At 40.6% G+C, this 24550-nt stretch overlaps 1 protein-coding gene and 1 non-coding gene across 3 annotated transcripts in view; one reads left to right on the forward strand and one right to left on the reverse strand.

The window, feature by feature from the left end:
* LOC124596615 (DNA primase large subunit) overlaps window positions 1-24550 on the reverse strand; it is a 91372-nt gene that overhangs the window by 22031 nt on the left and 44791 nt on the right. For both annotated transcript variants that reach the window (XM_047135837.1, XM_047135838.1), the window contains exons 4-5: window positions 16981-17199; window positions 9972-10205 (exon numbers count right to left, since the gene is read on the reverse strand). In XM_047135837.1, coding sequence (XP_046991793.1) covers window positions 9972-10205; window positions 16981-17199 — 453 coding nt within the window. The remainder of the gene's footprint in view (window positions 1-9971; window positions 10206-16980; window positions 17200-24550) is intronic.
* On the forward strand, window positions 23471-23545 carry Trnas-uga. Its single transcript has one exon. It is a non-coding gene; the product is annotated as a tRNA-Ser (tRNA).

The raw sequence follows: 24550 nt of genomic DNA on the forward strand, positions 1-24550 counted from the left end.
CATGATTTTTTTACAGAAGGATGGAAAAACTGGTAGAAGCTAACCTTGGGGGAGATCAGCTTGGACTCTGGAGAAATGTAGAAACACGCAAGGCAATGCTGACTCTACGACTTATCTTAGAAGATAGGTTAAGGAAAGGTAAACCTATGTATTAGCATTTGTAGACTTAGAGAAAGTTTTTGATAATGTTGACTGGAATACTCTCTTTGAAATTCTAAAGGTAGCAGGGATTGAAAGACTGTTTACAACTTGTACAGAAACCAGACGGCAGTGGTAAGAGTCAAGGGGCATGGAAGGGAAGCTATGGTTGAGAAGGCAGTAAGACAGGGTTGTAGCCAATCCCTGATGTTATTCAATACCTACATTGAACAAGCAGTAAAGAAACAAAAGCAAAATTTGGAATTGGAATTAAAGTTCGGGGAGAGGAAATAAAAACTTTGAGGTTTGTCAATGCAACTGTAATTCTGTCAATATCAGCAAAGGACTTGGAAGAGCAATTGAACGGGATGGACATTGTCTTAAAAGGAGGACATAAGATGAACATCCACAAAAGCAAAACATGGTTAATGGAATGAAGCCAAATTAAATCAGGTGATGCTAAGGGAATCAGATTAGGAAATGAGACACTCAAAGTAGTACATGAATTGTGCTATTCGGGCAGCAAAATAACGGATGGTGGTCAAAGTAGAGAGGATACAAAATGCAGACTGGCGATGGCAAGGAAAGCGTTTCTGAAGAAGAGAAATTTGTTAACATTAATATAGATTTAAGTGTTCGGAAGTCTTTTCTGAAGATATCTGTCTGGAGTGTAGTCATGTGTGGAGATGAAACACCGATGACAAATAGTTTAGACAAAAAGAGAATTGAAGCTTTTGAAATGTGGTGTTACAGAAGAACATTGACAATTAGATGGGTAGATCACGTAACTAATGAGATGGTACTGAATAGAATTGAGGAGACAAGAAATTTGTGGCATAACTCGACCAAAAGAAGGGATTGGTTAACAGGACACATTCAGAGACACCAATGGAGGATCACCAATTTAGTATCTGAGGGAAGTGTGGGAGGTAAAAATCGTAGAGTGAGACCCAGGAACAAATACAGTAAGCAGATTCAGAAGGATGTTGGTTACGGTACTTATTTGGAGATGAAGATGATTTGCACAGGATAGGATAGTATGGAGAGCTGCATCAAACCAGTCTTTGGAGTGAAGACCACAACAACAACATGGACCATTCAGACATGATTAGACTAATTACCGTGCACTCAAAGGCACTTATTTCCAATACCGAACGAGTTGCAAGCATGCTTTCTCTTTTTACCCACTGACATTATGGTTTATCCACTGATCACAGTGTTATATGTTTCAGTATAATGACTGTTATTGGGTGTACCACTGTGGTAACAATAAATAGATAGCCCTTTTATTTGAGACCTACCTTCAAAATTTTACAGCATATTCAAAACGAACACATTTTGTCTTTGCATTGTATTTTTAAGAAAATGACAGAATTTATAAGGAAAAAGGATTATCAAAAAATAGAATAAAGGCACAAAAGGTTTGTTAGCAACCAGCTGATTGTACACATAAAACATGAACTTCAGTATCTAAAGTTGTGCCTGCTTCACAAACAGAAGCTTTTAAATCAATCTCAAGAATTCAAATTATTTTAACATAATATTTAATCATTAACTATGAAGTAAACAAATTACTGAATGTCATCCTCAAGTCTGAGGTTAGTTGCGCAAAGTTACCATATTACATTACTGTTGTTGTTGTGGTCTTCAGTCCAGAGACTGGTTTGATGCAGCTCTCCATGCTACTCTATCCTGTGCAAGCTTCTTCATCTCCACATACCTACTGCAACCTACATCCTCCTAAATTTGCTTAGTGTATTCATCTCTTGGTCTCCCTCTACAATTTTTACCCTCCACGCTGCCCTCCAATAGTAAATTCGTGATCTCTTGATGCCTCAGAACATGTCCTACCAACCGATTCCTTCTTCTAGTCAAGTTGTGCCACTAATCTCTCTTCTCCCCAATTCTATTCAATACCTCCTCATTAGTTACGTAATCTACCCATCTAATCTTCAGCATTCTTCTGTAGCTCCACATTTCGAAAGCTTCTATTCTCTTCTTGTCTAAACTATTTATCGTCCATGTTTCACTTCCATACATGGCTACACTCTATACAAATACTTTCAGAAACGCCTTCCTGAAACTTAAATCTATACTCGAGGTTAACAAATTTCTGTTCTTGAAAAATGCTTTCCTTGCCATAACCAGTCTACATTTTATATCCTCTCTACTTCGACCATCATCAGTTATTTTGCTCCCCAAATAGCAAAACTCCTTTACTACTTTAAGCGTCTCATTTCCTAACCTAATTCCCTCAGCATCACCTGATTTAATTAGACTACATTCCATTATCCTCATTTTGCTTTTGTTGATATTCATCTTATACCCTCCTTTCAAGACACTGTCCATTCCATTCAACTGCTCTTCCAAGTTCTTTGCTGTCTCTGACAGAATTACAATGTAATCGGCAAACCTTTAAGTTTTTATTTCTTCTCCATGGATTTTAATACCTACCCCGAACTTTTCTTTTGTTTCCTTTACTGCTTGCTTAGCATACAGATTGAATAGCATTGGGGAGAGGCTACAACCCTGTCTCACTCCCTTCCCAGCCACTGCTTCCCTCTCATGTCCCCCAACTCTTATAACTGTCATCTGGTTTCTGTACAAATTGTAAATAGCTTTTTGCTTCCTGTATTAGACCCCCGCCAACTTCAGAATTTGAAAGAGAGTATTCCAGTTAACATTGTCAAAAGCTTTCTCTATGTCTACAAATGCTAGAAACATAATTTGCCTTTCCTTAATCTATCTTCTAAGATAAGTCGTAGGGTCATATTGCCTCATGTGTTCCAACATTTCTACGGAATCCAAATTGATCTTCCCCGAGGTTGGCTTCTACCAGTTTTTCCATTTGGCTGTAAAGAATTCGCGTTAGTATTTTACAGCTGTGACTTATTAAACTGATAAGTCTGAGGGTATTTTGCCTGTCTCATACATCTTGCTCCCCAGATGGTAGAGTTTTGTCAGGGCGAGCTCTCCCAAGGCTGTCAGTAGTTCTAATGGAATGTTGTCTACTCACGGGGCCTTGTTTCGAGTTAGGTTTTTCAGTGCCCTGTCAAAATCTTCATGCAGTATCATATCTCCCATTTCATCTTCATCTACATCCTTTTCCATTTCCATAATATTGTCATTAAGAACATCGCCCTTGTATGGATCCGCTATATACTCCTTCCACCTTTCTGCTTTCCCTTCTTTGCTTAGAACTGGGCTTCCATCTGAGCTCTTGATATTCATATAAGTGGTTCTCTTTTCTCCAAAAGTCTCTTTAATTTTCCTGTAGGCAGTATCTATCTTACCCCTAGTGAGATATACCTCTACATCCTTACATTTGTCCTCTAGCCATCCCTGTTTTGCCATTTTGCGCTTTCTGTCTATCTCATTCTTGAGACGTTTGCACTCCTTTTTGCCTGCTTCAATTACTGCATTTTTATATTTTCTCCTTTCATCAATTAAATTCACTATATCTTCTGTTACCCAAGGATTTCTACTAGCCCTTGTCTTTTTACCTCCTCGGTCCTCTGCTGCCTTCACTATTTCATCCCTCAAAGCTACCCATTCTTCTTCTACTGTATTTCTTTCCCCCATTTCTGTCAATCGTTCCCTAATGCTCTCCCTGAAACTCTATACAACCTCTGGTTCTGTCAATATATCCAGGCCCCATCTCCTTAAAATCCCATGTTTTTGCAGTTTCTTCAGTTTTAATCTACATTACATAACCAACAGATTGTGGTCAGAGTCCACATCCACTCCTGGAAATGTCTTACAATTTAAAACCTGGTTCCGAAATCTGTGTCTTACCATTATATAATCTATCTGAAACCTTCCAGTATCTCCAGGCCTCTTCCATGTATACAACCTTCTTTCATGATTCTTGAACCAAGTGTTAGCTATGATTAAGTTACGCTCTGTGCAAAATTCTACCAGGTGGCTTCCTCTTTCATTTCTTATCCCCATTCCATATTCACCTACTACGTTTCCTTCTCTTCCTTTTCCTACTATTGAATTCCAGTCACCCATGACTATTAAATTTTCACCTCCCTTCACTATCTGAATAATTTCTTTTATCTTATCATACATTTCATCAATCTCTTAGTCATTTGCGGAGCTAGTTGGCATATAAACTTGTACTACTGTGGTAGGCTTGGGCTTCATGTCTATCTTGGCCACAATAATGCATTCACTATGCTGTTTGTAGTAGCTTATCTGTACTCCTATATTTTTATTCATTATTCTACTCCTGCATTACCCCTATTTGATATTGTACTTATAACCCTGTATTCACCTGACCATAAGTCTTGTTCCTCCTGCCACCAAACTTCACTAATTCCCACTATATCTTGCCACCAAACTTCACTAATTCCCACTATATCTAACTTTAACCTATCCATTTCCCTTTTTATATTTTCTAAACTATCTGTCCGATTAAGGTATCTGACGTTCCACACTCTGATCTGTAGAACACCAGTTTTCTTTCTCCTGATAATGATGTCCTCCTGAGTCAGGGTGTATACGTGGACGAGGAAGAAAAATTCCCCAATTTCCCAGTTAAAAATACTTTCTCCCGGATGAAAATACACTTTTTCCATGTTAAGTAACAGTATACTTTTCCTCGGAACTGTAAAACTTATCAATCCCTTCAATGGTTGTGGTTTTATACACCGGCATAGAATTTCCCGGCACTTTAGAAAATGAAACTCGAGGGAAAACACACATTTTGGAAAGATGTCTGATGTGCAGCAACATGTAGACTGCATATTTTAGTATTACGACAGAATAAATTCAAATTCCACCAAACACCGCATGTTACTTTCTGAAGGATTGAAATCGAGATTGTGATGCACTTTTGTAAGCCAGTCGTAGCTCATGTCAGGCGATCTCTCCAGCCGATGATGGCGGATATTCAGAGCATAGGACACGTGATGTAGTCAGCCAATATCAACGTCACTGTTAAGTAGTGCGATCACACGAAGAGGAAAAGGTAATGGTTTAAATTAATATACATAGGGTTGCTACAAGAAAAGAAAAGCTTTCACATATAATATTTGTCTCTAAGATTAATAAGGTGCAAGAGAAGCTAAGCTTTTACACATAATGTTGATCTTTTTTGCGCATGTTATGCTGCAAGATACATCACACAAATGTGCCAGTAAAATTTTTCACGACATAAATGTCTGATCTTCTGGGCTCAAAAATATTCTACATAGTCATCCTCAAAGATCTGATTTTTGAATGAGAGTTAAACACTCTGTGATTTAAGTAATTCATCGGACATTCACGCACAGAGTTCATCTTGTGTAAAAGGAAATTTACTTTGAAAGTAATGCTTTTAAAACAACCATTGGGAATATTTTCCCACGACCTGTTAGAAATAGATCTGTTTCAGCAGTTGCCAGAGAGCGCCAGATAACAGCCGTTGCTGCGCTTGCGCAGCTATGATGGTGCAGGAAGCCCGTATGTTCGTATGTGTAAAACATTAAAAGATCTTACATTATGTCACTAAAGAAACAAGACATTTTAGGATACTCCACGAGCATGGGAATTTTGTGGACCAAACTAAAATGCATAATTCAGCTTAAAGTGCACATTCGTATGTCCAGATTCAGATGTAAATTTTCTTGGAGTACCAGTACTGTTTGATCTCATGTTTGGTTCTTATTATGGCATAATGCCATACGAGCTAGAAGATGAAAACATGAACTTCAAATACAGCCAACAATTGGACTAGCCAATAGTGTGGAATTAAACACTTCGTTTGAAATGAATTGACTGCTTCAGCAGAAAAGATAGAGTAGAATTTCTTAAAAAAACCGACAAAAACAACTTCATTGTTCCGTAAGGTGATTAACGCTTGACTGTCAGAAAGGTGGAAAAAAATAAAATCTGAAACTAACAACATATTTTGATGACGATGAGGTCCCATACTCCGAGGAGCGTAAGGGACGATGCGGGAGACCCTTCCATAATTATGTGAATGTATTTTAAATCACTTGATAGCTCCCGGCCACATAAATCCATTTTCTTTTCATTTGATGTGAGAGCAACAAACGAAGAGGAAACAGCAAAATCACTTAACATAAACATGGGTCACATGGACGCTACCACCTCCCCACCAACTCAGACTGCTCTGTGCTTCAGGTCCAGATCTACAATATTTCTGAACCTCTACAATATTTCTGAACCGCAGCAATATTAGATAGTGGCGCTCCCTCTCCCTTGAGCGTTTGAGGTGGGACACCAAAAATTTAGAAAATCAACTTTTCAAAAATATCTTCATTTTGTAGCGCACATCTTTCTGAAGAGTCTGATACATAGAACATATATGTTCGAGGGAACGTAAGACATGTTATTTGGTCTTAAGTGTGCTGAAGTGCAGTGCCACGCCTCTTCACACAGCATTCTTCCATCACACGTCTCTGTATTCCACTCTGGGGAATTCATAGGTGTAATTGTAATGGGTGCCATCAAATTATATTCAGGCCAGTGGAAATTAAAATCTCTCGTGGTGCCTCTCCTGCTAGCAGTCGGCCGGTTTGACATCCTGCCCCTCTTTTAAAAAAATCTCGTAATTAATACTGGATGAGATTATTTGTAACCGGCAGAACAAGAACTCAGACCGATCTGGTACGGATCCCACACTGATGAGCAATACTCAAGTATAGGTCGAACGAGTGTTTTGTAAGCCACCTCCTTTGTTGATGGACTACATTTTCTAAGCACTTTCCCAATGAATCTCAACCTGGTACCCGCCTTACCAACAATTAATTTTATATGATCATTCCACTTCAAATCGTTCCGCACGCATACTCCCAGATATTTTACAGAAGTAACTGCTACCAGTGTTTGTTCCGCTATCATATAATCATACAATAAAGGATCCTTCTTTCTATGTATTCGCAATACATTACATTTGTCTATGTTAAGGGTCAGTTGCCACTCCCTGCACCAAGTGCCTATCCGCTGCAGATCTTCCTGCATTTCGCTACAATTTTCTAATGCTGCAACTTCTCTGTATACTACAGCATCATCCGCGAAAAGCCGCATGGAACTTCCGACACTATCTACTAAGTCATTTATATATATTGTGAAAAGCAATGGTCCCATAACACTCCCCTGTGGCACGCCAGAGGTTACTTTAACGTCTGTAGACGTCTCTCCATTGATAACAACATGCTGTGTTCTATTTGCTAAAAACTCTTCAATACAGCCACACAGCTGGTCTGATATTCCGTAGGCTCTTACTTTGTTTATCAGGCGACAGTGCGGAACTGTATCGAACGCCTTCCGGAAGTCAAGAAAAATAGCATCTACCTGGGAGCCTGTATCTAATATTTTCTGGGTCTCATGAACAAATAAAGCGAGTTGGGTCTCACACGATCGCTGTTTCCTGAATCCATGTTGATTCCTACATAGTAGATTCTGGGTTTCCAGAAATGACATGATACGCGAGCAAAAAACATGTTCTAAAATTCTACAAGAGATCGACGTAAGAGATATAGGTCTATAGTTTTGCGCATCTGCTCGACGACCCTTCTTGAAGACTGGGACTATCTGTGCTCTTTTCCAATCATTTGGAACCCTCCGTTCCTCTAGAGACTTGCGGTACACGGCTGTTAGAAGGGGGGCAAGTTCTTTCGCGTACTCTGTGTAGAATCGAATTGGTATCCCGTCAGGTCCAGTGAACTTTCCTCTATTGAGTGATTCCAGTTGCTTTTCTATTCCTTGGACACTTATTTCGATGTCAGCCATTTTTTTGTTTGTGCAAGGATTTAGAGAAGGGACTGCAGTGCGGTCTTCCTCTGTGAAACAGCTTTGGAAAAATGTGTTTAGTATTTCAGCTCTACGCGTGTCATCCTCTGTTTCAATGCCATCATCATCCCGTAGTGTCTGGATATGCTGTTTCGAGCCACTTACTGATTTAACGTAAGACCAGAACTTCCTAGGATTTTCTGTCAAGTCGGTACATAGAATTTCACTTTCGAATTCAATGAACGCTTCACGCATAGCCCTCCTTACGCTAACTTTGACATCGTTTAGCTTCTGTTTGTCTGAGAGGTTTTGGCTGCGTTTAAACTCGGCCAAAAATTTTCTGTCAAAATTTCATTTTCTTGGATACACGGAGAAGACAATACATAATCTTTGTTGCCTGTTATTCCTGTTAGTTGTTTATTTCCACTCTGGTAGTCTGAATCTATGGAATTCGCTAGTAATTATAACAATAACTTAAAAGGTGTTCAAACTCATACGAGTAATCAATAGACCAATGTGCACTGGATGCTAGGCGCTTTGTGAAACAAGGTCTTTTTCCTCAATATGAATTTGGTGTGTAACTGATATTTAGCGAATTGTTTTTAGTGTTCATGTGGATAACTTCAAACTTTTCATGATTTAGATTTAACTGCCACATTTTGCATCATACAGATATCTTGTCTATATACGGATATCTTGTCTACATCATTTTGCAATTCAGAACATTACATGACAGTAAATAACAGCATCAACTGCAAACAATCTAAGAGGACTGCTCCGATTGTCTCCTAAATCATTTACATACATCAGGAACAACAGCATTCCATAGGTTTGCAATTTAATTAGAAGCCGCTTGTGAGGAATGGTGTCAAAAGCCTTCTGGAAGTCTAAAAATAGGAAATCAATTTGAAGTGCCCTATCAATAGCCCTCATTACTGTGTGAGAATAAAGAGCTAGGTGTGTTTCACAAGAATGATATTTTCTGAATCTGTTGGCTATCTGCCAATAAATCATTTTATTTGAGGTGATTCGTAATGTTCAAGCACATCATATATTCCAAAATCCTACAGCAAATTGACGTTAGAGATATGGGTCTGTAATTCAGCAAATTATTCCCATTTCCTTTCCTGGGTACTGGTGTGGCTTGTGCAACTTTCCATTCTCTGGGTAGGGATCTTTCTACAAGTGAGTGATTTTATATGACTGCTAAGTATCAAGCTATTGTATCAACATACTCTGAAAGGAACCTGACGGGTCCGGAAGACTTGCCTTTCTTAAGTATTTTAAGATGCTTCACCACACGGAAGTATATCTACTTCTAAGTTACCCATATTGGCAGTTGTTCTTTATTCAAATTCTAAAAGTATTTACTTCATCTTCTTTTGTGAAGGCATTTCGGAAAACTGAGTTTAGTAACAATGTCAGCAATAACATAACCATCGTTATCACACAGTAAAGGTATTGATCGTGTCTTGCCAGTGGTGTACTTAACACATGACCAGAATCTCTCCGAGTTATCTGGCAGATTTCGAAACAGAGTTTTGTTGTGGTAACTATTAAATGCATCTCGCACTGAAGTTCATATTAAATTTCGAGCTCCTGTAAAACTTTGGCAATCTTGAGGATTTTGCATTCTTTCAAAATTGGCATCCTTTTTTTCATTGCTTCTACAACAGTGTTCTGGGCTGTTTAGTGTGACAAGGGATATCAGTACCATCTCTTAATAATTTACCTGGTACATATCTCTCAACTGCTGTCGATACTATTTCTCTGAATTTAAACCACATCTGGTCTACACTTACACAGTCAGACTGGAAGGCATGGAGACGGTTTCTATACAGTTCTCCCACCGTAAGCTTTTTAATAACTGACCATTTTTTAACCAAAGATGATATATGGGGTCAAATTATATGGGACATGAATTAAGTTGCACCTGTGCTCAGCTGTTCCACTAAAAATAGGCCCCAAACAGTGCAGAAATAACACAAAGTAAGCAGAAAAGACCAAGAGCTAAATGTAATACTTGCTTTTGATTCTTGCATGACTTATATTCATTAAATTGATCTTTGGTTGGAAGAATCAATACTTACTGTTAAAGCATGTGATAGGTTTGCCCGGAATACTGACATGAGAACAGATATCAAATCTGAACTTGGTATATATGCAAAACCAGAGGACAAATAGACTTTTCGGTTACGAACTAGATCCAGTACCTCAATGAAAGGCACTTTGTAGAAATCAACAATATCAATTGTTGACGGTGAAATTGATGTGGAAGAACAGCAAAGATGTTCTTTTAACTCGTCTTTCTCAGTTTTGTGGATCTGGAACCAAATCAAAGATTCAAAATTACAGTGTGAAACAAATGAATAATAATTGTATAAAAAGAAAAATTCACTTGAGAAAACTAAAGAGTTTCAAAGAGAATGAACAACAGGTCAGTACCAACTTTCTGGTAGTGATATTCTAGTACCAACTACAGACATCTTTGAAAGTATATCACCAGTTTTTCCTTTCAGAGCAACTCTTTTCTACCTCAAGCAGGAAAGGACAGGTTGGTGAAGAAGGTTAGAAAGGTGCAACAGGTCACTCATCTCCCCGTACAGAGATCCCCTTGTCGTGAAGACAAGGGGAAAGATAGATGAAGGGGGAATGTCAGAGAGTGTAGACTATTGTTGTTGTTGTGGTCTTCAGTCCTGAGACTGCTTTGATGCAGCTCTCCATGCTACTCTATCCTGTGCAAGCAACAAATTACTCCGCCAGGGATATGACTTTCTCAAGTGAACCCCTGAAATGAGATCATCCCTTGACAAAATTCTCCCCACACCACCCAGAGTTGCCTTTTGTCGCCCCCCTAACCTCCGTAACATCCTTGTTAAATCCTACAATATTCCCAGACTACCTTCTCCACCCAGCGGTTCCTACCCCTGTAACCGACCCCGCTGCAAAACCTGCCCCATGCATCCACCCACAACCACCTACTCCAGCCCAGCTACTGGTAAAACATACACAATTCAAGGCAGGGCCACGTGTGAAACTACACATGTCATTTATCAACTGACATGCCTGCACTGCACAGCCTTTTACATCGGCATGACAACAACTAAACTGGCTGAGCGCATGAACGGACACAGACGAACTGTCCGCCTAGGAGATGCCCAATACCCAGCAGCGGAGCATGCCCTCCAGCATAATTCTAGGGACCTAGGAACCTGCTACACCGGAGAACACACTCAGGAACATCATCCTAGAAGCCAGCTGCAAACTTGAGTTCCATGCCACACACCACCTGAAAAAACTATCCACAGTGCTAGTGCAACACCTAAGAAGTGGGGTCCCTCTCCCTATCCCTCACAAACACTAACCACAACAGAACCTTCAACAAACCCCCCTCATAGCCAACAAACCTAGCCTAGCCACCCTACTCAATCTCCACATCCCAGCACATACCCCACACAGACCAAATCTCAACTATAACCACAGTCAAATGCCACATATCACCAGTCCCAATTCAGTCCTAAACCTCTCATCCAGATCCCTCTCTCCTCCAGAGACATCTGTTCTATCAAAAGGCTTAACCTTTAGCCCCACGCCTAAATTCAACCACACTGCCCTGGTTAAAGATCTCCTCTCATTCACCCGGAACCTCAACTGGAAATATCACTTCACTACCCAAACACAGCCCCCAAATACTAGACCCAGTGTTGAACCCTGTCTAGAACAGTTCCGACTGCCTTCTCAAAGGGATCCTCCTCCCCTCCCCCAAAACCATCCCTTGCAGACATTTCAGGAATTCCTCACATCCAGTGTTGCCTCCCAGTCCTTCTTGAAGAACATCCCGACAACCCCCAACATCACCCCAGCTGAATCCCGTGCCATTAAGGAGCTGAAAATAGACCGCTCTATTGTCATCCTCCCGGCGGATAAAGGCTCCACAACTGTCGTACTTGACCGTGTGGAGTATGTGGCAGAAGGACTGCGTCAACTCTCCGACACCTCAACCTACAAAGCTGTTACCCAGGATCCCATTCCCTCCATCCAGACTGAGCTGCAAAAAATCCTAAAAATCCAAGGTCCCTCACAAGGCCTCACAATGGCTTCCATAGACTTACTCACTCCACCTGAGCCACATACCCCTACCTTCTACCTATTACCCAAAATCCACAAAGAGAACCATCCTGGCCATCCCATTGTAGCAGGCTTCAAAGCCCCAACCGAACGTATCTCAGCTCTGGTAGACCAGCACCTCCAACCTATCACCCGCAGACTCCCATCCTACATCAAAGACACAAACCACTTCCTAGAACGCCTTAAATCCATTCCCACTCCTCTCCCACCTGAAACCTTTCTTGTCACCATAGATGCTACATCCCTTTACACAAACATCCCACATACCCATGGTCTCTCTGCCCTTGAGCACTACCTCTCCCAACGCCCACCCGAAGATCTTCCAAAAACCTCGTTCCTTATCACACTTACCAACTTCTTCCTCACCCATAATTACTTCACTTTTGAAGGCCAGACCTACAAACAAATCAGGGGAACAGCCATGGGAACCAGGATGGCTCCGTCCTATGCCAACCTCTTCATGGGCCGCATGGAGGAGGCTTTCCTGAAGACCCAACAGCTGCTTCCCCTGGCCTGGTATAGGTTTATAGATGACATCTTTGTGGTCTGGACTCATGGTGAAGAAACACTCCTTAATTTCCTCCATAACCTCAACTCCTTTTCGAATCTGAATTTTACCTGGTCCTTCTCCAAAACCCAAGCCACCTTCCTGGATGTTGACCTTCATCTTGTTGAAGCTAACATCCACACCTCTGTCCATATCAAACCCACAAACAAACAACAGTACCTTCACTTTGATAGCTGCCATCCTTTCCACATCAAACGCTCCCTTCCCTACAGCCTAGGTATTCGTGGCAAACGTATCTGCTCCAGTGACGAATCCCTCAACAATTACACCAATAACCTGACCAATGCTTTCCTCTCCCGCAACTATCCTGCAGACCTTGTCTACAAACAGATTTCCCGAGCAATTCATTCCTCCCCATCCAACAACAATGTTCCTACCCCCAGACCACACAGAAGCATCCCCCTTGTCACCCAATATTATCCTGGCCTCGAAAACATCAACAAATTACTCCGCCAGGGATATGACTTTCTCAAGTCAACCCCTGAAATGAGATCATCCCTTGACAAAATTCTCCCCACACCACCCAGAGTTGCCTTTCGTCACCCCCCTAACCTCCTTAACATCCTTGTTAAATCCTACAATATACCCAGACTACCTTCTCCACCCAGCGGTTCCTACCCCTGTAACCGACCCCACTGCAAAACCTGCCCCATGCATCCCCCCACAACCACCTACTCCAGCCCCGCTACTGGTAAAACATACACAATTCAAGGCAGGGCCACGTGTGAAACTACACATGTCATTTATCAACTGACATGCCTGCACTGCACAGCCTTTTACATCGGCATGACAACAACTAAACTGGCTGAGCGCATGAACGGACACAGACGAACTGTCCGCCTAGGAGGTGCCCAATACCCAGTAGCGGAGCATGCCCTCCAGCATAATTCTAGGGACCTAGGAACCTGCTACACCGTATGTGCCACTTGGCTTCTCCCACCCAACACCTGTCCCTCCGAACTGCGGAGATGGGAACTTGCACTCCAACACATCCTTTCATCCCACCATCCCCCTGGACTGAACCTACGTTAAACAACCTCAATCCCATTTACTCTTCAGTCTTCTCCTCCTTCCCTTTCCTCTTTAGCCATTCACGCATCTTTTGATCCTACATAGTTGTGTTTATCTTTATACTATATACCTCTTTACTTCTGTATGCATCCTCTTTGGTTTGAAGCTGGCACAGTACTTACAGTAGAATATCTTTGGCTTCCCTCTGACAACCATGCCTCCATCCTTGCTACCCTCCCTATTTTCCTTTCCCTGTTGCTTCATAACCTGGGTTGTGAGTACTGAATCTTCTTTCCCTTCTCCCCTTTCTTTCCCCTCTCTCCTCCCCGATGAAGGAACATTTGTTCCAAAAGCTAGGAACGTAAATTTTCGGTTCTGTTTTATGTGTATCTATCGGCTGTACTGAGCTGAGGTAAGTACTGGCCAGCCCCTCTATCTCTTTGTTAGTATTTGTTTAACATCTCATATGAGATTTTCCATTACTCATTTAGTATTGCAGTCAACATTGTCAAAAGCTTTCTCTCTAAGTCTACAAATGCTAGAAACGTAGGTTTGCCTTTCCTTAATCTTTCTTCTATGATAGAGTGTAGACTTAAGATACTATGTTGTTATGCACTGTCATTTTCAGTCCAGAGATGCAGTAGTTCCCCATTCTGTCCTTTTATTATCTCTGCTCTGAAACTGGCACAGTGATTGCCAATGTGCCACTTTTTATGAGCAACTCTCTTTGAGATCTCCCCTTCTTTGCTTAACCTTGTCCTCACAATAGGTGGGGGTCCCTCATACACAGGAGTCTGAGTGACCTGCAGCTTCTCACATACATGTAGGGCCACCACTGTCAACAGCTGCTTGGGCCCAACTGTGGGCTGCGCCTGTGTCTGATTAGAACAGCATTCTGGAGTGTGTGACAAGAGTGAAGAGGAGGTACATGAGGGGGGAGAGGGAGGGATAACAGGGCAGGGATGCAGGAAGATGTTGTGCTGCTATGGGAGTGAGCGTGGACGTGCTGGGGACAAGACGCAGAGTTAAAATGTTGTGCTGAGAGAGGGTGAAGGGAAGAGGGGAGAGGCGTGACGTTGAAAAGGGGAAAAGACTAACTGGAGCATTGTTGAAATACAAGGTGCAAAGTGCTGGAGTGGGAACAGGGAAAGGGGTGGGGCAGAGGGGAGTTACTAGAATGAAGGGTATTTTGTAGGGAGAGTGCCCACTTGCACCCCTCAGAAAAGATGGTGTTGGTACGAAGGATCCAGATGGCACAGCCTGTGCAGCAGACAGTTAGGTGAAGCACATCGTGTTGGGAAAAATGTTCAGAAACTGGTCGGTCTAGCTGTCTCTTGGCAGTGGACATTCATGCTGACAAATGGTCTGTTAGCTGTAATGCCCACATAGAAAGCATCACAGTGGTTGCAGCTTCCTCTGTATATCACACGACTGCTTTCGTAAGTAGCCCTACCTCTGATGGGATAGGTGATGCCTGCGACCAGACTGGAGTAGGTCGAAGTGGCAGGATGTATACGAAAGGTTTAGCATCAAAGTCTACTGCAGGGATATGTGCCAGAAGGAAAGCAGTAAGGTAGCAAGGATAGAGTGGGGACGGGCAAGAATTTTTCGTAGCTTAGTGGGCGGAGCAGTATCATTGTGGGTGGAGTGCAGAAGATAGTGAGTATGATATTCCTTATTTCAGGCAGGTTGAGAGGTAGTCAAAACCCTGGTATGGCATGTGATTAATATGCTCTTGAGTGGTTCTGAATCATGAGAGGAGGGCCCCTTTGTGGCCAGACAGTGGGCATGAGAGCGGTGGTAGTTCTGTGAAGGCCTCAGTGAAACATTTGGCATATCTGGAGAGGGACTGCTCAGTACTACAGATGCAGTGACCACGAGTCATTACGCTGTAAGGGAGGGACTTCTTGGTATGGAATGCTAACCCACACAATGTGCTCCACGGCCTGCAACAACTGGATCCTTTCTACCAACACCAGCTTTTCTGAATTATGCTATTCTTACTATTTATCCTTCATTCTCATAAACTCTCTGGTTTCAACCTTTGCTAATCTCAGTACTCCATCCCCTTCCCTGCTCCCAGTCCAACAATATGTACACCTTCTATTCCATCAATACATCTACTTGTCTTACCCCCTTCTCTATGTTTCTCCTCTTCCCTTTTCTCTCCCTCAACAAAGCCTCCCCACTGTGTATCCTGCCCCCCCCCCCCCCCAATGTCCTAGCTTGCTCACACAGCAGCACATCATCATCTCCCCTCACGCCCCCCCCCCCAACCCTGCTATCCCTCCCCTCACCCCTCCCTTACTCACCACATGCCACCTCCTTACACTACCACCCATCCTGGACTGCTATTCTCAACAGATGCAGATCCAGCCCAGTCAGGCCCAAGTAGCAACAGACAGTTCTGTGTGTGTGTGTGTGTGTGTGTGTGTGTGTGTGTGTGTGTGTGTGATTCTGAAGAAGGGCTTTTTTTTGTCAGAAAGCTAATAGTTTAGTAACAATATCATTTACAGAAAGCGTCAATCAAAAGAACAATGCAAAAAATATCAATAAAACAAGTTGTATGCAGCAGCACACAAACCATTAACTTTTAAAGTTGTGGAGGTATTTCTCGAAGTGTAAACAGTAGTAAATACTTTGTAAGTAAAGCTGAGATTCTGATGCAAATAACCGAGTGCAAGGTTACCAGAAAGTTACAAGGAGACAGAAAACCTGGTCTCGCTGGGATAGGGATGTGCAATAGCTTGCCACTTCCACAATTCAGAGAGGCTTGCTGGCCCCAGATCGAATCAGCCCGGCGTATTAACTATAACGGCTCGTGTGCTGCACAACCTGGACATGGTTTTCAAGCAGGTAGGTGAATACTGGGCTGATATCCATGTTCCACCTCAGTTCAGGATTCATATACATGTTGAAAACATTCACATATTTTCACACGGGATAACAGTAGACTAACACTGTCAAATACAGATTAATATGCTGACCCCATGAGGACATGGGATCAAGGTCAGGAAATAGAAGAAATGCCTGGTCAGTACTTAACCAGAACTGTCAATAGGTGAAATTCTATATACTGTTGATAGAGATGCACAAAAGTAGACATGTTATTCTAATTCTGAGAGAGCCTATATCAAATATTAAACAAGGAGAGATAACGGATGCTGCAGATAGGAAAAACCAGCTAAGGATTCAGAAAGGGAAAGAGCTGTAAGGCAGTCTTCAACGGCAGAAAAACCAACGTCCAAAAGATGGGCAACAATGGCCACAGTTATGAGAGAAGCAGTACTTTTAAACATATTGTTATGTCCATCATCTACATCCTTCACAAAAAATGTTTTCATTCAAACTACTTTACTTATTCTGGATTAATAAAAAAAAGCAGCACTTACTGGTGAATAATCCAATTTGTTTTCCTTAAGGAAAGTTGTAATTCCTTTTGCTTTTAAATAATGAAAACGCAATCGAAATAAGTCCACCTCTCTGGCAATAAACCACCGCCTCAAGTCTTCTGACCGACAGTATGCAAGACGTAGAAGATAATGAGATATATGATCCTTTCTTCTGGCTTCCACTTCCTGTTCTGACTGACCATCACCTTCACTACCTTCCTGAAATTAGAAAATTAACCCTTTGCGCATCACATTTAAAAAAAAAAAAAAAAAAAAAAAAGGGGGGGGGGAAATTTTTTTGTGATGAATATTTACTGTTTACGTTGCACATATGCCATATCCATTGCAAAAGTTCTTTTGAAGCTATTGGTTAATAAATAAAATAATGATTCCAAATCATTAGAAATTACATAATAATTACTCAAAAAATGCATACATAACTGTACTGTAAACTTCCCATATTTCTTTCCCTTGCCCTTGAGGAACTACATAAAGTTGGTTCCATAACCAAGAATTTCACTATACACAGAATAAAACTAAACACAACAGTTATTGTTCACTCACAAATGCAGTAGCACAACACATGACACTTCTCTGTTCTGTACTTCAAACAAACGGCGAGTCACGAAAGTAAACATGACTGTGATCTGTTGGCCAAACTTGGAACTACGTGAAGCGATGCAAAATGGTATCATTGAAGCATTGGGAAGCTCAAAAAAGCCAGGAATACTTAATGATGACATTTGGAATCGCAGACGCAGAAAGGGTTAAAATTAAAGATGAAAAATTAATTTACAGTAGTAGGTGACAGGAGTTAAAATACTGTTTGCTTTCTGATTCTTTTTGAGTGTACAAACTTTGGCTGAGCCAATGTTTTGTTTCTCAAGGGCTGTCATACAGATTTTGTTGAAACTGAGCCAAAAGATTTCTCAAAATGTATGAATCCCATGTAAAGTGGTGACTCATATTCATGGCTCCATTCTAAAACTTCATTCACAGATTACAAAAGGTCTGTTGCGCTTTATCCACTTCTAAAGCCAGTATGGTCCTTTGTTTGATTAAAATCTGAAACTTTTTCAATGTTCAGTCTTACAAATTATGGACGGGAGACTGACAGGTATTTCTGTTACCTCTCTTTGCAAAATTGTTTTACTCCACTTTGCAAGTTTATGTTGTTATGTTGTACCACTCCCCTCCTCCCTCCCCCCCCCCCCCCTTTTCTTTAAAGGTTCATCTACAGGCATTTGTCCTTTCTTCGTATGTTGGAGGGCTTCATGTAACTCATCTGGTATTATTTTCGGAATGTTGTTATCTGAGTCGTTAATTGTGTTTGTGTTGCTCTTGGAAGTGCATAAATATGTCAGTTGGTTGCATGTTCCATTGATCAGTTGCACGGTACAGTAGCCGTTATGATGTGGACCGTGTCAAGTGCACAAGAAATGCACATATGAAACAAGATTTTTTAACATGAAACATAGTTAAGGATTAATATTTCTATTATTTACTCTATTCCATTAAATGGCACAAAATGCATATACTATATTTACAGATTTATTTACTCCTATTCAAGAATTCATCTATGGTACAGAAAGAGTTGTCAAGGATATATGATTTCAATTTATTTTTGAAGTTATTACTGCTGTCTGTCAGACATTTTATTTCATCTGGTAATTTGTCGAAAATTTTTATAGCAGCATATTTTACCCCTTTCTGTGCCAATGATAGGTTGAGAAATAGATAGTGTAAGTCTTTCTTTTTTCTGGTATTATAATTATGAACGTCACTGTTGTTTTTAAACTGGTCCATGTTGTTGAGAACAAATTTCATTAGAGAGTAAATGTACTGTGAGGCTGTTGTAAGAACTCCCAATCTTTTAAAACGATGCTTGCAAGATGTGCGACTATGAACATCACACATTATTCTAACCACTTTCTTCTGAGCAGAGAATGCTTTTTGTCTAAATGTTGAGTTGCCCACAAAATATTATTCCGTATGACATCTGAGAGTTAAAGTAAGCAGAGTACGTTAGCTTACTAATTTCTATATTCTCAAAATTGGCAATTATTCTGATTGCAAAAGTTGCTGAACCTAGTCACTTTAGAAGATCCAAAATATGAATTTTCCAATTAAGATTCTCATCTATATGCACACCCAAAAAACAGTATGCTCTACCCTGCCTACTGACTTCTGTTGCTGTGTTATATTTATTGAAGGAACTGTACTTTTTGCACAGAAAATTGGATGTACTGTGTTTTTTCAAAGTTTAGAGCAAGCCCATTTGCAGAAAACCAATTAATGATTTTTCCAAAGACCTTACTTGTATCATTTTCAATTGGAGTTTCTTTTACTGGATTAATAATGATGCTCGTATCATCTGCAAACAGTGTCAGTTCAGCTTCCTGTTTCAGATAGGAAGGGATTTCGTTCACATGTATCAAGAACAGAAGGGGACCCATGATTGAACCCTGTGGAACACCTAATATTATTTTACCCCAGTTAGATGAAGTGGCAAACTTATTTAAATCACTTGACCCATATAAGGAAACTTTTTGCTTCCTGTTCTGTAGGTTTTGCTGTCTCAGTGGAACAGCATTTTTGAAATCCGAACTGTGATTTACTAAGTATCCCACTACTGTTGAGATGGTTAACCACTCTAGTACATTACTTTCTCGAAGTTTTTTGAAAATGCTATAAGCAAGGATACTGGACGATAATTATTGACATCTGTGATGTCCCCATTTTTGTAGAGCAGCCTGACAATTTCTCTGGGAAAGTACTTTGAGCTAAAGATGCATTACATATGTGACTCAAAACATCAGCTGTAATTGCTCCACATTGTTTTAATATCTTATTAGAGATGTCATCTACTCCAACAGAACATTTATTTTTCAAAGATTTATAATTTTACTTATTTCACAAGAGGTTGTTATGAGAAACTTAATCTGACTAATTTTTTCAAAACAGACTCTTCCATGTACTGCCTGGCTTTTTCTTTTGAACTGTTCTCACCAATTTTTTCTCCTACACTTAAGAAATGGTTGTTAAATAAATCAGCTACTTGTGTACTGTTGGTTAGGATGCTCTCGTTCTCCTTAATAGTAATACTACCTACCGCAGTGGTTACTTTTCCTTTCTCCCTTCTAACAACATTCCATATTGATTTTATTTTATTGCCGGAGTTGTTAATTTCTTCTCTAACATACATATTTCTTCATTTCCTTACAACTTTTCTCAGTAAGTTATAATAGTTTTTATAGTGTAAAACTACTTCTGGATCTATACTAGTTCTCGCTGTCTCATATAAAGTTTTCTTTTTCTTTCTGAAGACACTTTAATACTTGTAGTAATCCAAGATTTCTTTGAAAAGTATGTGGTGTTACATTTAGTAATTTTCTTTGGGAAACTGTTCAAAAATGGATATAAATTTATCAAGAAATATGTTGCATTTATCATTAGTCTTTGGCTCATTTATACATCTCACCAATTAACATATCTTAAGCTTTCTTTGAAGTGCTCTATAGATATCGGGTTGAGCGACCTTACACTTTTACTTAATGGTTTCCAAACTGTACACCCTGTTAGGTTTTGTAAGTTAATCAGTTGTGCATCATGGTCTGACAACCCATTTACCACAGGGAAAGCATGTGTTTGTTTTACATCATCGTTCTGTACAAATACATTATCTATTAGTGTGCTACTGTCTTGAGCTATACCTGTATGGAAATTGATCACTGATTCTACGTTATATGTTGTTAATTACACTTCTAGTTCACTTTTCCTATCAGAATTATTTAGAAAGTTTACATTGAAATCACCACAGATTAATAACTTCTTATTTTTGTCTGACAGGCAGCATAATAGAGAGTCAAACTTTTTTATGAATAGCTCCCGGTTTCCTAATGGGGACCTGTACAGTGTTGCTAATATCAATACTACATTATCTAGCTGAAGTTCACATGCACAAACATCAAAGTGCTGATCAACACAAAATTTGCTTACTTCTACAGTTTTGCATTTATATCCTTGTTTTATGAAAATGGCAACTCCTCCTTTATCCATCCTAGATCTATAAGTGTAAGATGCTAAATTATACCCACTTATACTGACACTATCCATGCCCACGGTTACATGGAGTTCAGACAGACAGAGTATACCAATCTCATTCTTATTTTTGAGATCATCTAAAAACACTAATAGCCCATCTACTTTATTTTTTATTCCCCTGATATTTTGATGAAGTAAGTTGATACTGCCCTTAGCTGTACTCCTATTTACTGTACATGAAGTTTCTTTTATTCTATTTATCTTGACTGTCATCTGTCTGGACTTTGGCTTTAACCTAAAAAATCTGTCTGCCTGGACCCATTAACCACAGGGATCACCCCTTGTGTGACTGTGGACCCCCTTACAGTTTCTGCTAATAGAGAAGCTAACTTATTTTTCCCCATCCTCTTTAGGTGCAGGCCATGGTGTAGTGTATCCCCACCTACCATCAACACTTATGTGAGATTTTGCCAGTGTCTGGAGCATCCTGTTCAGCTCAGTGTTAACATGCCTTACAGCAGTGTTTACCCAGGGCTGATCATGGCGCTGAAAGACCTCCACAAACCCCACATTTGTGTGTTCAGTTTCTGCTCCTATTTTATCAATCCTAATACTGTATCCTGGATTCATAGCCACGCTGTTTACTGCTCCCCCAACTACAATTACCTGATCTTCCTTCTCAAAGTCCCTGCATAGCTGACCTAAGTTTTCTGTCACCTGGCTAAGGCTAGCACTTGGTTTCACAAAACTTGTGACCTGGTACCCTGCACCTAATTTCCCCTGCAGCTGCTGGCCCACACTCCTACCATGACTGCTGCCTATAAGCAGAATTCTTCTTTTCCTATTCTGGTTTCATCCCAACCTGTCTTTTTTCTTTAAGCTAATATTCGGCTTCAACCTACTTTCAACTACATCTGGATGAGGCCTTTCCTTCACTTCAGATAGCAAGCCGAACTGATTTACTAATTGAATTACTGGAGTTTTTTCAAGTGTTTCCATATTTCGCCCTTGCTTGCTATCTTTTCCCAGTCTCTTTTTCCTCCCTTAACCTACATAATTCCAAGCTCACATTTTCTAATTTAGCCTTAAGGGCACAAATTTTGCCCCCTGTTCAGTGATTTTTCTGTCCTTTCTACATAACCCACACTGCCATGGAAGAGCCTCATTTTCTATCCTCGTTTCCTCACCGCTACATTCGCCCCAATGAAACCCTAATTTAAAGTCTACACAGAACACCCCCTCTTTCAAATTTCTATGGCAACCACCACATTTGTCACACATGGTTTGATAGACAAACTTAACACAAAAGCAGAGAATAAGTTGGACGAGACCACATTAGTTTCGTAACCTGTAGCCTACTAATGTAAACAAACTTTTAAATTTACTTCTGAAACTTTTAACTACCTAGCTCTGTATGACCGGCATGAATTAATTTGACTTTGAAGCGATAACTCTAGTCAAAAACAAAAATCTACACTCGCGCAAAATTTACACAAAAAAAAAAAACCCATAAACAAAACTAGTGACTGCCGGCCTTTTATGCAATACTTCCTTTTCGATCTAAATACAGTCAGAAAGGCGAAACCTTCAACAGATAGCCTAGAGAAGAAGTATATACACTAGTCTAAAATGTAACTTAACTAAATTAGCTCTTATTTCAATATTAATCACTTAACTTTGCGAGAGCTTCGTTTATGCGCGTCTGCCTTATAAATGCCTATAAAATTTCCTTTCTCTTTTTAGTTAGGTCTATGAAGGAAATTGCCATCTTCGCTGACGAAATGGGAAATCTACCCAACATACAATGATAAGTAAAAACATTATATGCACTTGCTTAATGTCATCTTGGCCCACCTTTGGAACACAATAGAGCAATGATTCAAAGGGAATGGATTCGACAAATTCTTGGTAAGTTTTCGAAGGTACGCAGCATAAGACTTCAACAGACACATCATGCAATTCCCCAACATTACGAGTTGGTAGTTTGTGGTTGCGGAGCTGGTGCCTGATAATGGATTAAACTGTGTGACGGACCGAGACTCGAACTCGAGACCTTTGCCTTTTGCGGGCAAGTGCTCTACCAACTGAGCTACCCAAGCATGACTCACGCCCTGTCCTCACAGCTTTACTTCAGCCAGTACCTCGTGCTTGGGTAGGTCAGTTGGTAGAGCACTTGCCCGCGAAAGGCAAAGGTCTCGAGTTCGAGTCTCGGTGCATCACACAGTTTTAATCTGCCAGGAAGTTTCATATCAGCGCACACTCTGTTGCAGAGTGAAGATCTCATTCTGGAAACATCCCCCAGGCTGTGGCTAAGCCATGTCTCCGCAATATCCTTTCTTTCAGGAGCGCTAGTTCTGCAAGGTTCGCAGGAGAGCTTCTGTAAAGATTGGAAGGTAGGAGACGAGGTACTGGCAGAAGTAAAGCTGTGAGGACAGGGCGTGAGTCGTGCTTGGGTAGCTCAGTTGGTAGAGCACTTGCCCGTGAAAGGCAAAGGTCCCGAGTTCGAGTCTCGGTCCGGCACACAGTTTTAATCTGCCAGGAAGTTTCATGATGAAAGATGCCACTAATTTTGGGAAAGAAATCAAGCACGAAGTAATGCAGATGACCAGCAATAATATTCATGCAGTCCACAGCTGTCATGGTGCCTTCAATTGCTACCACATATCACATGGAATCCCAGGTGTACATCCACCATAACTTAGCACTGCCCCCACCAGCCTGAACCTGTGGCGAAGCGCATATTCTGAATGGCAGTTTGGGTGGATGTGAGCACATCTAGACACAACCCTTGACCTGGTGTAACAACGGATGTTATTCAACCAACCAGGTGATGCAAGTGGGCTGAAGGGTGTGCTCCAAAACATTTATACCTGCATCAACAACATACTCTACCAAACAGACATGCCACAGAACACCGTATACCCTGCTCTATAGAGAGGGCAAGCCTCCAACCTCCACATTCTGTGATGAGATTTGAGCAACAAACATCTTGTTGTTGACTAGTGGTTTCACCATCATTCAACCACTTTCAATAGTTGCTCACAACAATAGCATGTTAACAGCATTGTCGGTTCTGGGATAATCATTCCCACGCATCTGGAGATAACAATCTGCTCTTTGTCAAAGTCGTCTCCATTCATCTCTGCATGGGTACTATACTCTCTGCACAGCAGTGGTCATAGTGTTTCGTCTCACCGGTGTAAGTTTCAATTTTGTCTAAACCACATTTGTTATTATTTTCAGTTCTATCTCTAATCAAATATTTGTTACATCTCCTTGCATCCTGTCTAAGACTTTTCTGTTAAGTTCTCATATTGTATTCTTATTATTATTTACAGGAAAATGGCACCTTCTCTTCTGTATGGGACTCCATTCAATTTGAGATTCTCACTTCATTCGTCTCTTTCATACCTACTAAGTTTTTTTTTCCCCAATCTTTGTTAAGTATTTGCCACACCTGTACAAATCTTCACTTTTCAAGGTTCTGAACTTGTTGCCTCATTTAATCTGTGTAGCCTTTCTATTA

The sequence above is a fragment of the Schistocerca americana genome, chromosome 2, assembly GCF_021461395.2.
Source record: "Schistocerca americana isolate TAMUIC-IGC-003095 chromosome 2, iqSchAmer2.1, whole genome shotgun sequence".
NCBI lineage: Eukaryota > Metazoa > Arthropoda > Insecta > Orthoptera > Acrididae > Schistocerca > Schistocerca americana.